The following is a 14423-nucleotide window of genomic DNA, read 5'->3' as shown; positions in this document are numbered from 1 at the left end:
AAGTCAGCAGCCGCCACTGTTATAGAGTCTCATCTTGCTTCACAGTTCCTCACTTTCACCTCATGCATGAGGCCTAATGTTAGTTGTAGCTTTAAAGTTCAAAGCTAACAATGTGTTTGGCATTGAATGGTTGTCTGTGGAGTAAATGGAATCGGGGAGAATAAGAGGGATAGAGCTGAAAGAGCTCTTATAGATCTGTCCTCATAAGTGATCATGACAAGCAGCACTAATTGGGTGCATACCTGGACTTGTGTTGTATTTTTCTCCTCCTTAATGGGATAAACTGAATAGCAACATAAATCCGTGTGACGCTGCAGTTGTTTTTGCAGTTCTTTTGCTGTTGCAATTTTGAATTTCTGCCAATGTACAGTTTCTTATGTTTTGGTTGTTTTTTTTTTTATTTCCATTATGCACCAACAGAGGTCGGCTGGGGACATTATGATCCGGAACATCCAACTGAGGCATGCCGGGAAATACACCTGTGCTGTTCAGACCAAAGTGGACAGTGTGTCCATTGCCACAGATGTGGTTGTCAGAGGTAAGGATGCCCCAAACGGGGAAAAAATTGTTTCACGTATAAGAGCAGATTGTCATCGGAAGACAGAAAAGAGAACATTTAGATTTTAAACAACTCATCACTCTTTAGATGTGTTTGTCATTTACGTTTTCTTGATAAATGCCAGTCATGAAGTAAAATGTTTGGTTTGGTCTGGTCATAATTTAGTACTTCTCTTCAAAAAGTGTTAGCACTGGTAAACCCAATGCTCTCTCTTTAATCTAGCTGATACATCAGCTCTAAGCATGCCCCACCCACTCTGTGTCTCTCCTTCTGCCCTTTGTCTTCATTAATCTTAGCACCATTTATCATTCTGTGCATGTGAACTGTAACTAATAATTCATTCAGGTCCTCCAGGCCCACCTGTGGACTGCCAGGTAACAGAGGTGACTGAGACTTCTGCTTCTGTATCCTGGGGACCTGCGAGGGACAACCACAGCCCCATCCTCAGCTACACCATCCAGGCCAGAACGCCCTTCTCTCTTGGATGGCAAGCTGTTACCACTGGTAGGCTGTATTCATCGAGGAGATTTTGTGTAGGTTGTGATGAAAAGACTGTGGGGGTGTGACTGGTATCCTTTTCAAATACCACTAATGAGATGACAGTAAATAACACATCAACAGCCTGGCTAGCTGTCAGTGGCAGATCTTGCATAACTTTGATGAAATGTTATTTGTGTGATGTGTCTCAGTTCCTGAACTGCTAAGGGGGAAGCAGCTGTCAGCCTCTGTCGTTGACTTGAGTCCCTGGGTGGATTATGAGTTCAGAGTTTTGGCAACCAACGGCATAGGGACAGGAGAGCCCAGCAAACCCTCCAAAAAAGCCCGCACCAAAGAAATGCGTATGTATCAGAAGCCTCTTACATCTCATCTGCAGCTAATTCTGATAGTAATACCCTTCTGTTTATGCACATGATATGTCGAGCCCCACCTTCAACACTGCAGCCTCAAAAAGAACTTTATTGTACCCGCTTATTTTATAAAGCACATGGATAAATCAACACGATTTCTGATGCCAGGTGTCTTCAGTCTGTGAGTTTCACTCACCCCTCTTGTGGAAATGCCATCTATGTAGAGTTTTTATACAGTATTTAACTACATACAAGTATGCATATGTATATTCGTAAACCTATATAAGTTTATACATATGCACCAGGGCACACACAATGTTTTAAATGCACAGTAGCAACATCATTTTTTAGTCTCACAATAAACAGCCCACTCTCTAAAGAAATGCAGGGCTTTAATTTGCTGTTTCAGAAAGATTATACTGTGTTTCTTTTTAAGCTGGGTACACTAGCCGGTCCCAAATTCCAATTGAGAACCAGTGTGAAAAAGATTTTGACATCATCCTTGTTTCTTGCTCCAGAACAATCATAATACCAATCAAGATTTCAGTGTTCAAAGATGGCTATTGTATCTAATCAAAGACAAGCATGTTCATTGTCGCAGAGGGGCTGGAGGCCATCCCAGCAGTCATAGGGCGAGATGTGGGTTAGAAAAAACATGTGAAGAGAAAACACTCTTTATAAAATGTTGAGAATTTCAACAAAGAGGACACATTTAACTGTGCTGTGTCAGCAGAAGCCGTGTCTGCTAGGAGTATTATCACCTTACGGTCCATATACATCATGTATACTATTACCCTTTGGGGACACTGCTGTGTATGTTTGAAAACACTTGAGTGAACATAAAGAAGAAAATATATGAATATGTTTCTTTTTTAGTATCCATTCCATATCTAACAATGTCATGAGCGTGCAAAGATAGATTAGTGTTCTAGTCAAGTTAAGAAAAATTATAAGAAAGAACATTCAATACAAACATATTTTTCTATAATTGTAAAGAAAACTTTACACTCTTTATTTTCAGTTAGAACTGCGGACAGTTGAGTAAACAAATGTGTTTGACCTGTTTAGTTCCCAGGGTTACTCCAGCAAAGGTGAACGGTGGTGGTGGAGGACGGTCAGAGTTGGTCATCACTTGGGAAGTAAGTGGTTTTTATTCAAAAGAAATACAAAGCACAATTTTCTTATGTTTCTAAGATGTACACAAGGTGCTGGTTGACATTGTGGTTGTTGTAAAACACAATGTAGCATTGACTTGGAGTATTTGTGTGGTTTCGACATGATTTTGGTAAACTTTGGGAAATGTAAGGGATACCTCTCTATCTCTCTTTGGATAGTTCTATTTTATTTCTCATCAGCATAAAGCCACTGAACCAGACAGGACGATAAGCTCATGCATAGCTTGTACGTACAGTAATGCCCTCAGCACTATTGCCTTACGTGACCTAATCTGTGCAAATCTAATTTCTGTAATATTTTTAAGATCAGTCAATCTTGTCCCTCTGGAGTAATCTGTGAATCATTTCATACCTCCATAGCCAGTCCCAGAGGAGCTGCAGAGTGGTCCTGGCTTTGGATATGTGGTGGCTTTCCGCCCACTCGGCGCACAGGGCTGGATGCAGGCAGCTGTCACATCTCCAGATGCTTCCAGATATGTCTTCAAGAATGAGAGCATCCCCCCCTTCTCCCCATACCAAGTCAAAGTTGGCGTTTACAACAACAAGGGAGAAGGCCCTTTCAGTCCAGTGACCACTATCTACTCTGCAGAGGAAGGTGTGTAAATATTGCAAATGTGCAGTAAAGCATGCGTTGATTTAGCTCTGGGGATATACGGCAATAGCTCTGCGCCAGTGATCAGAAACTGTTACTGTTTTTGTTCAGTTCCAGTCCTCCAGTTTCCAGTTTTCACTGGAATGTTTGTTTCTGATCCTACATGAAGGAAAATCTTTTGTTACAGCTTTTCTAGCTATTTCACTGGAGCAATATTTGTGTTTATGTTTGTGCTCCTGGGTTATTGGGTTGTAGACACTAATCCCAATCTTTTTAAGCGTTACTGCATGATGACAGTAAACATTTAAATAACATTATTTCCATCATTTTTGCCATTATCCATAAAGATACATACAGGTTGTGGGATCTAGGCAAAACCACACAGCAAGTAAAGTTGTATTTCCAGGGAAAACTTCCTTATACAATGTCATAGATAAATTGGATGGAGCAGGTGGATATTCGATAAGTAATGCAGTAGATGTGGGTGTAGTGAATCCATGTATTTCTGACTATTCTGTGTTTGTTTCAGAGCCCAGCAGAGCTCCTGGGAGGCTCAGGGTGAGGAGTATATCAGCATCTGAGGTAGAGGTCACCTGGAAGCCGCTGGCTTGGAGCAACAATCGCAGACGCATCCTAGGCTACGAGGTCAAACAGATGCCCACACAATCTGACTTGAACAAATATAATGGACGGTGCCAACAGCTCATGGCATTATTAACTCATTTAATTGTATTAAACTATCGTTCATGAAAGTCTTACAGGTTCCATGTTCACATTTATATTGTGAAATTCAATAAAAACTTTGTGGAATGTAACCTTGCTATTTTTTGCTTTTAGCTGCGGTACTGGGGCGAGAAGGAAAATCAAGATACAGCAAGTGTCATCAGGACTGTGGGGAATAAAACTTCAGTACTCATCAGGGATCTGGAGGGAAGCAGTACCTATTATATGTCTCTACGGGCCTATAACAGTGCGGGAGTAGGTCCACAGAGCAGCACAGTCAATGTCACAACGAAGAAACCACGTAAGGACCCCACTTAAAAAATATCCAGTGACAATGTCCTTTTCTATTGTTCTAAGTATTGTTTTCCTTGCTCTCTTTTGTTGATACTTCCTCATTTTAATCTGGCTTTTGGGGCACAGTCTATTCAGCCTCTTTTTCTGTGTCAGCTTTTGCTTTCAAATCATGTCCAACCAAATGTTCTTGTATATACCTGAGACCTAAAATGTGTTGAAGCCTTTATCGTTCTCAAAATATTAACAAAGCCATTGTTAAAGCTATTTTCTGACCCACACTGTATACTCCAGTTCTACTCTTATGTAATCTACTCTGTCTTCTTCTTCTTTGCCGGAAATGTAGCTTAGTTTCCTGACGTCTCACAATCGTAAATTATATCAAACCGACTGATGTCACATTACACTTTGTTTCACAGACATGCCCAATTTTAAATGTAAATACCAATTTGATTTATTGTAATGCTGTATGATTTGACAGAGAGATCAATCTTGCAAAATTCTTTTAGTTGTCTTTTTTTTTTTAGTGACATGCATGCACTACACATACTCTGCAGCTGGCATCAGTGTTAATGTTTTGGCAAAATACAAACAAGAAAGACCTGTTTGTTAGAACTCGAGCATTTTATACTTGTGCTGGCTAATAAGATAAATTGTTGAATTATAGCTTTGACATAAAAAACATTCTTCTGTGTCTTTTCATCACTTTACCATCCACCCCCTAACAATAACCTCCAAACGTAAGACGCCCACACACAAATTTGTGGAGTCACTGCTTCCACCTAACAGTGAGATGATAAACTGATGATGAGAAATCTCCTTCATGCTGAGTTGGTTCTGGATTGTTTATTGACTGGACCACCTAATGTTTTTCTCCCCCTGCTCATCTTGTACTACACTACACTCTTCCAGCTCCCAGTCAAGCTCCAGTCAAAATCATGTGGAACACTTCCAACTCCAAGGTCATCCTGAGGTGGGACCAGGTGCATGCCCTGGAGAATGAATCAGAAGTCACAGGATATAAGGTAAAGAATGGAGAGTTTCCACTTCTCCCATAGAGACTGAGTGAGGCAATACCACTGCAGAGCTGACAAGTCAATTGTTTTATAGATTGTAAAATAACAAGGGATTGTAGACTCATATTCCATGTGAGCACAATGAAATATCTTTTTCTTTCTTGTTGTTTAGGCCAGTTTTTACTCCATGCACTCTGATTGTATCGATAAACTTCTCAGTGATGTTAATGCAAGAAGCCCTGATTCATTTTGTAAGATAGTGTAAAGTTTAGGATAACCAAGCACATTTTTTTTTTGCACTGGCTTATGAAAAATATCTGTTCACTGAACATTTCTGGACCACGTTCTAGTCATTTTAGTGTGTGGTGATATTGGGTGGATCAGGTAGCATTTAAAGTCTGGGAACATTTAGCGGACTCTGTGTTCATTTAACATTTGCAGGACCTTTGGCAAAATGACCAGAACCTCTACAGGTTTAACCTATAATACTCTTTTGTGGTCTTACATAGCTCATTGCATCACCTTCCTAGAAAGTTATGCAGAACGTTAAGTCACATTACAGGAACCTTTTGGAGAGATTAAGAATCCCTTAAATACCAACAAAGAATGTAACATTTCTGGCTCAAATGCAGAGAAACACATTGGTCTTAGAGTGACACTCCAGGGGGAAGGTCTTCATTGACGGAGCAAAAGGTCATCGACAAAGATCAATCCAACACAGGGGACCTATTCTGCCAATGAGGAATTAAAAACCAAGAAATAAGGCAGATCTGTGAATCACAAGGAAACTCTTGGAAGCGGAATATGAACACAGAAGGAGAACAATGGCAATCTGGCAGAGGGTTTAGAAGAAATGAGTCGAGGTTTGAAAGCGCAGACACCATGGAGCGTCAGGAAGAAGCAGGGTTGGCAAGAGGCCATAAGCAGGGAATGATGAGCTGGAGAAATGTGGGCTGGAGCTGGAATGACAAGACGGATAAGTGTTTTATAATAAAACAAGAAATTGGAAAGCATACATATACATTTACATCATAAAAAATTCATGTCCATTGTAAATCATTCTCTGCACTTCAGTTCTTGTAAATTATTCTACTGATCATTATGATAAATGTTGCTGTTGCAGACATATTAAAGGCTTTTAAATATCTGGCTTCCATGACAATGTAAGTAATTTAACGGTAGACTGTATCTCGGATTGCAACAAGAAAAATGATTTCCTTTGTTTTACAATCAAATATGTTCTTGTACTTATCAAGGTTCCTATGAAGATTAGTAATGACTTAGTGCACTTAATCAACGTGTCTGATAAACATAGTCAGACATGTCTGCAAAGCAGGCAACTTATGCCTTGTGTACACCAAGAGCGACCTACGCTACCTGAGCGCCGGAAATCATTATTGAGCGTGAGCGAACTGGGCGACCAGAGCGGATTCGCCAGGGGCGAAGCGAACTGAGCGACCAGAGCGGATTCCAGCGATTAAACTCAAGCTAATATTATGGTAATGAGCTATGATGCGGTTTGGCGAAAACCAATGACAATCCACAGATTGTAGGGGTCCGACAATCCGCGGGGTTCGCGGAGACAGACGTGTAAACTTTGGTTCCTAGTTGCTACGTATTTATTTAATTAATTTTAATGTAGAACATGCACGTGTATGTTGTTTAATGTTACTGATGTGAATTTGCTATAGATCTCAAAAATCCGAGTACAGCCTGGCATGCTTGCTGAAAATGATATAGTATGTGTATGTACGATGAGTAAAGAACAGAGTTTGGTTAATGCTGATGGTGTTTTTTACGTGTTAAGTGCCTCCACCAGGTGATAGTAATACTTCATATTAGACTCTTGCTTTTCCGAGACAAACTATCCGGTCTTGACACTATACTCGTCTTCCGAAGTGAAGAGCCAGTTGTTAAAGTCTTTTGTTTGAAGCAAGATCGTGTTCCTCTCAAAAGAGCGGGGGTGCTGCACACTTTAAAAATTGAACATTCTAAATGTGACGTCACGAGCGAACAAAGCTACCAAAGTGAATTCTCAAGGGAAGCTTCTCCACCTCTGCTACCAGGCAGCATAGGTCGCCCTTGGTGCACACGCAGCATTACACTCTCAAAAATTTCAATCTTATGGATTAACGAAAATCTATCTTTTTATGCTTGAACTAGTTTATATTTCACTCAGACTCTTCTTAGTCTCAACACTAATTAAAAGTTTTTGTTAAATACATTTCACTTTTGGAAGTGTCAATCGTATTGCTCCTCTACATGGTATTTAATCAATTCACTTAAATCCTCCAATAATGTCTTGCAGTTTTAACTATAACTATCATGTGTCAAATTGGCAGAACAAAAATATTTCATATCATTGTAGAATGTTGGAATGTGACATTCGAAATGAGAAAGTCACTTGCCGGTACTGGAAGTCTTGCTCACAAACATTCAGTGTTTATCAAAGTAATGTTTTCTCTTAAAAACTCCATCTCCGACCTTTTTTTCCGCACATCTCACTTGTCTTGTATGTAACTCATAATAGCTTCGTCTGTCCAAGATTAAACATCTCGTTGTGACTAACTGGGAACCATATAGTAACATTTTCTTTAACATCTCAGGTATCCTCTTGCAATTTTGTAGATTTGCAATGTGATCATGAAACAGCTGAGATTCAAATGAATCCTATAATCACATGTGTAACTTTAAATTGCAGTATTGTCATATCATAACCAACAGAAGACGAGCCCTTTCAGGCAGAACGTAACAGTGGTATCGCTGCGCTCTGAAACCTTTTACTTTCAGTGGCTTGTAGCACACAATCACAGTTTGTCATTGCGTCAACCGAAGCTCCTTCGGAGTGCAGTGAATAGCTTGGTGACAGGATCCATCCATCCAGGGACTGAAATCAACATTGGGGAAAAAATTATACCATGTGTTTAAATTCACTGAGCTATGCATGTAATTGTATAATAACCTGGAGAAGAAAGCCCTATCTTAAAAATGGGCTTCCATAACAATCTTGTTATGTTTAAAAATTGTTGTCTTGTACATAAAATCAGACACAGCTTAGCTCCACCACCGCTCTGCAGCCTACTGCAATTTAGATCATCTGTAACCAGTGTTACTAGATGGGCTGCTAGAGGTGATTGTGCAGTGCCTTACAAGAAATCAACTTTTGGTCAGTCAGTTTTCACTTATAAAGCAGCTGGTGAGTGGAATACAATCCCACAAAACATAAGATAGTCCAGTTCTTATAGTTCATTCAAATTAAAATTAAAGAAATGGCTGATAGACAACCAAGTCTGTCAGCGTTAGTGTATGAGATTAGAGGGGTGTGATTGTTGGTGTGTGTGTGTGTGTGTGTGTGTGTGTGTGTGTGTGTGTGTGTGTGTGTGTGTGTGTGTGTGTGTGTGTGTGTGTGTGTGGGCGCATGTGGGCGCATGTGGGCGCGTGTGGGCGCGTGTGGATCTCTGGTGTGTGTGCGTGCGTGGGGGGGGGGGGGGGGGGGGGTTATTTTGTGGATGTGTGTGTATTGGGTTTGGGTGGGTTGTAGACAGATGTGTAACACATCTGGGTTTTTTTATATGTATTGTAATTGTTTTATTTTTGTTTTGCTTGCTTTTTTGCTGTAATTTGTTCTTTTAATTAATAAGTAATTTTGCCATGCTCCTTCTGGCAGGGGGACTACCAATGGAAACTGGCCTTTTGGCTATAATTGGGTGCATTTACATTTTCTTTGTAAAATGTCAATTAGTGTACACTGTCCCTCTATAACAAATAAAGTTAATAATAAAAAAATAAAATAAAAAAAATGATAATAATAATTAAACTTAAAGATTTCAGATGTATGTTTGTATTTTTTTGAATATTTATGTATTAAGAAGGCAATATGTACATAGAAATCTAATTTCGCTGGCAACATATAAACTGCATATGGGCGGGAAATTTCATGCCTGCCAAAATCAATGTAACACCCTAGAAGCTTTGAGAACTCTACCTGAGCACAGTGCATGTCACATTCTGTATGAGACATCAACAGATATTCTGATAAGGATTAAGAAATGTATTAGATTTACATTATTTTCTGAATAATTTAGAAAAAGTCCTGTCCCTTAAAGAATTCTACACAGATGATGAAGTGTTTATGTGTCTCCATCTAAAACACTAGAAGATACAAGCAAACTTACACCAATCAGACAAAGGATCAGGATTATTGGCTGTTGTCACATCTGAAATCCGCCCATAGCTCCAAGTTTAAAGTGCTGATTGCTCCAAAATGGTGAGTTTTAACTAGAAACAAACACTTCTAGCCTAGCAAGATGGATCCTCTTGTGATCTTGATCTCACAAATCTCACAAGAATCCAGCTGCCTCACGAGGTAAACAAATGTTCTCATTTTCTTAAAATAGCAATCCCTTTATAACTCTAACCCACATCTCATCCCTTTTTTAGCCTTGTAGTTTCAGCAAACAAACCCAACAAAGAAACTTTGCTGACTGTTGTTGTAAAAGGGTTTTATGTAGGAAATAGAATATTTGCACGGTCATTTTCTCAAATTTTGACATTTGACTTCAATTAGCAGGACTCATGGCACAGCAGATATTTTAGAGACTTGATTAAACCCATCACAACTAATCTTGATTCATTTTTCGTTCCATGAAATGAATCCTGTCATGCCTGAAGATGCTTTAGATGTAACGCTACACTTTTGCCTTATTTGATGTGTGTGAATATGCAAATCAGCCCCACCTCTATTTCTACCTCTTGCCTGGCTGCAGATGCTCTCCCTCAGGCCAGAAACTCTTGACTTTTCGACTTGACAATGTCGCTATGTTAACAGACAGCTAATATTGTTTTGCTAATGATGGATAAACTTTGTTACCTATCCCCAGTTCTGACATTTTTGCTCCTTTGGTTCCTTTTGTTCCTTTGTTTGTTTACATATGAAACTCTGGCTGTCAGAATGCATGTTTATGAGACTGTCCTTATGCTACAGCTCCAAGGCTCAGCCACGTTGATGTCTTATTTCTCTTGTGATATGTTTTATAGCTTATAAAAGATGCCATATGGACATGTTAACAAAATTAAAAATGTGATTTTAAGTGAAAGGGGTGTCATGATTTGTTCAGGGAATGCATTTCAGTGTTTTATTATTTTTGAAAAGCATACCTCATATAAGACCAATAAACATCAGTTTTCGGCTTATCACACTGAAAATCTCAACATCTGGATATAGTCACCTACTGGCATTGCACATTAAAGACACAGTTTAGTGAGTTTACAAATGCATCAATAGCCCAAGCTCCAGCAGATAAGAGAGGGCTGATGGAGCTTTATAGTCTATGGGCTTTTCCTCTGCTGCACCCGCTCCACTGGTGATTCATCACAGTCAGGTGCGGATATCTACACCATAAGTTTCATCCTTGTTAGTTTCTCAGACAGCTCATTCCATCTCGTGAAGTTGGAGTTCAGACTTGTATGTTCTTGCCATTGCATCAGGCAAGAAAAGCACTCATATCATGCATTGTGTTTGAAGTGACTTTATGCCATAACACAATCTTTCACGCTGTGTTTCCTGCAGGTGATGTACAGCCAGGACAAGCACAGTCGCCCCAGTGTGGTGGAGACCAACAACACGTCCTTGGAGTTGTCGCTGCCGGTCAACCAAGACTATGTGATCCAGATCAAACCCTTCAGTGAGGGAGGGGAAGGCATCAGCAGCCGTCAGATAACTATCCCCAAGATTGAAGGTGAGACAGTCTTGACACATGAAATATAAGACCAATGTTTATCTCTGATTATGAGAATTTATATTGACTCAAATGAGCTCTAACTACAGATAATTCTTCTCTGTTTTGCTTTTAAAACCTAATTTTTGCTCATTTTACATTAAATTCACTTGTCTGCACTTCTTCCGGTTGTTATGTTATCCCAGAGCCTGCAAATAAACACTGTGACTTTATTGCATTTAAATAAACCACATGAGTCTAAAAATGCAACCAAAGACTCTAAATACAACACATCCTAATCTAGCATTCCTCTATGAGTCATTTTCCCTGTTAAATGGTGCTTATTGGTTAGTTTTCAAAAAGGACATTTTGCTCTTACAGTGGCTGTTAATGCAATCTCTTATCCATGAATTGGGGAGGATATATATACGATCAAACAGCACGGAAAATTGCCAGAAGCCAGTTATTTGAGAATGGATGTTCCCTTTTATCAAAATATGTCTGTTGCGGCGCCTGCCTCACTTGTCCAGCGCTTTAAAAGCCTCAATAACTGAGTTGTACTACTGCCATCTATTGATGCAGATACGTATTCACACCATGCAGCACTTATTTGTGTTGACTGCATTTTTAATGCTATTTATTCTGGCTATTTATTTAAAGTCTCATGTCCATGTGTATTCAAACTAAAAGAAACAGGTCATTTTTCCATATATTTCTGGACCACACCATACAGAAGGAAAACCAGTAAAAAAAAAAAAAACCTGTTGAATTCCGATTTGATTATGTTTTTCAGGCTCCACAGCTACGGGAGCAGCCTCGGAGTCCGCAGCAATGGCTTTGGTACACCTTTCAGCCTTAATCATCACAGCCAGAGTGATACTATGACAAACATGCAGACATTACAGCTGCTTATTCAGAGGAAAAACAGCAGGTCAAAGACAACACAAGGCTGAAGGCCACATTTCCACCTGCTCCCTTCCCTACCCAACTGTCTCTTTCCTCTTCTCTCTACAAAGAGCTTTTTGCGAGGAAAACTCTTTTCCTCCACCTTTCTTAAGTGGTTACTGAAAGGAACCGACTCTTTCAGAAGTTGCTTTTATGGAGCTGAAAGGACACTGTGACCCGACTGACTGCAGTCTCTTTGAAAATGTTTTTTCTTTCTTTATTTTCTTGCCTCCTTTCTAACCACTGGATACTCTCATATGGTTTTCACCTTAGAGGATACACTGGGACGTGTATGTGTTTTCTCAGTGGGACTGTATGAGTATTGTTCAAAGGTTATGAAATATGTACTGTATGTATTTCTGAACCTTTCTTAGATGGTTGGATTTTAATATAACTGGGAGTTGAGGAGACCTAAAAGAATTAGATGCTTATGTGAAAGAAGTTGCTTTGAAGCTTGCTTTAAAAACCAGAAGACCTGCTCTTTTTGGATTGTTTTTAGGAAACTGCACTGGAGGAGGACCAGCGCTTACTCATTCCTACCAAAAAAGAAAAATTAAAAGATAAAAAAAATAAATAAAGAGAAGTAAAGAAAAGAAAAAGATTTAAAAAAAAAAAAAAAAACTTGTGTTAATCGTCATTGCTTTGTGACAAACCAGAATTTGGGACCTTTCTATCTTTGCCTGGATTTCATTCCTATTTTAGACATTACATGTTGCCACAAAACTGACTAGAACCAAGGTACGGCATCAACAAAGGTTCAGCTCCACTTGCTCTAGCCTGTACAATCCTTCTATGGCTTCCATTGTAAACAGCTGACCTGTGTGGATAATCAACATCTTACCTTCCTCCCTAATCCATGGCAAGTGTGTGGCAAAGGCACGTATGTATAAAATCCTCAGGTCCCAGATGAGCCTTAAGTCTTATGGTTCGAATCCTTATTTTTATTACTCAAGAGAGGTTTTATTTATTACCCTTTCCCTTTTCTGTTTATCCATATTGTATTTTGGCTTTCTTGTGATTTTTCAGTTTCGCTAATTTCTAGATCATGTCTTTGGGGTGTTTTGGGCTCAGAAAGAACAGGCTTTTTCTCTCATGTCCTTCCTGATGAGCCTTGTAATACAGTTAGTGACAGTGATTTCTGACTTCTCTAACATAGCTCATTACACAGTAAGGACAGTATTTCACTGTCAGCCGCTGTTTGGCATGAGATTCGTCAGTGTATGTACTTTGCTGAGGGTGTCTGAACCTGCTTTTAATAAAGATAATGCCACTTTTCTCATTTGTCCTCATTTTACAAGTGCCCCAAGGTACGCGTACTTCAAATCTAAGTGCCAAGTTTCAACAGACCATGCAATTTCAGGTTAAGCTTTTAAATATTTTTGTATAATTTTCACATTTTTAACAGAGTCCTCTTAAATTTCAGTTTGACATAAAAAGCCTAAATCCACTTAAGGCTGGTTTTCAATCCTGGGCTGCATGGTGGTGTGGTCTTTAGCACTGTCACCTCACAGCAAGAGGGCTACTAGTTTGGATCCCAACAGAGGGCCTTTTGTGTGGAGTTTGTTCTTCCCATGCATGTGGGGTTCTCTCCGGGTACTCCAGTTTCCTTACATTGTCCAAAAACATGAATGTTAGATTTATTAATGATTCTAAATTGACCTTAAGAGTTAGTGTGCCTGGTTGACTGGTGACTCGTCAGGGTGTTTTTACCTAGAATAAGCTGAGAAGAGAAAATTAACATATTTTTCATTTTTAGTACTCACCTCGTCGATCAATAGTTTTATGTAACTTGATATTAAGCTCGGACATAAAAAGTAAGCAGCTGGAATTTAGCTGTAAAGATGAAAACAACTTTAAAATGAGTTTTTTTCAGTTTGTATTACATAAACAACTTATTAACTACATACACAGTCAGAAGAACTTATATCAGACCTGTGAGACAACCCAAATTGTCTGATTTTATCTAGGGTATTGAGAAAAACCTTAAGGTTAGTCTTGTTTTCGATTGATTAGCAGTCAGAGGTGGACACCTTGTCTGAGCCAGTGGGAGCTGCAGCCCTAACCTTAACTAGACAAATGTTGCAGATGTGTGCCCAACACAAACGGGTAAATGTTTTTTTTTTGTTTTTTTTTCAAATATATGGTGATGGCATGAAATGCTCATGTCAAACCAAGCTGTGGTTTTCTGTTCTATTAAAAATCATGAGTTGATTTGGCAAAGCCAGAATGTTTATTTTAATCTCCTTAAACCCTTCTGTTAATTTAGTTCAATGCTTTGTCATAGTCTGTGATCACACTCCTGTTTCAAATCACATTCATGATAGAGAAGAACATAGATGTCTGCTCAGTCATTTTACAAACAATTGGTCAATACCTGGAAATCTATGTGAAAACAGCAAGTTCATTACTTTCTTGGAGGAGAACATTGATGCAGAATGTTCCTTAAACAATATGCTGTATGGCCAGTTTGTTATTTGTAATGTAATTTTAAATTTGTATTAGTTGTGTTGAATTAAAGAAATGTGTTGTTAGGGACCGAACCTTGACATGGCACATC

The 14423-nt window shown here is 39.2% G+C and overlaps 1 protein-coding gene across 3 annotated transcripts in view; it reads left to right on the top strand.

The window, feature by feature from the left end:
* cntn3a.1 (contactin 3a, tandem duplicate 1) overlaps positions 1-13128 on the top strand; it is a 101318-nt gene extending 88190 nt beyond the window's left edge. For all 3 annotated transcript variants that reach the window (XM_075476495.1, XM_075476496.1, XM_075476494.1), the window contains exons 14-23: positions 421-538; positions 905-1063; positions 1249-1398; positions 2476-2546; positions 2943-3177; positions 3704-3819; positions 4012-4198; positions 5101-5213; positions 10774-10942; positions 11715-13128. In XM_075476495.1, coding sequence (XP_075332610.1) covers positions 421-538; positions 905-1063; positions 1249-1398; positions 2476-2546; positions 2943-3177; positions 3704-3819; positions 4012-4198; positions 5101-5213; positions 10774-10942; positions 11715-11806 — 1410 coding nt within the window. In that variant the 3' untranslated portion in view covers positions 11807-13128. The remainder of the gene's footprint in view (positions 1-420; positions 539-904; positions 1064-1248; positions 1399-2475; positions 2547-2942; positions 3178-3703; positions 3820-4011; positions 4199-5100; positions 5214-10773; positions 10943-11714) is intronic.
* The last annotated feature ends 1295 nt before the right edge of the window (positions 13129-14423 follow it).

This window comes from Odontesthes bonariensis, chromosome 10, assembly GCF_027942865.1.
Source record: "Odontesthes bonariensis isolate fOdoBon6 chromosome 10, fOdoBon6.hap1, whole genome shotgun sequence".
Classification (NCBI taxonomy): domain Eukaryota; kingdom Metazoa; phylum Chordata; class Actinopteri; order Atheriniformes; family Atherinopsidae; genus Odontesthes; species Odontesthes bonariensis.
The sequence above is the reverse complement of the archived record's forward strand: the minus strand, read 5'-3'. Positions and strand labels throughout refer to the sequence as shown.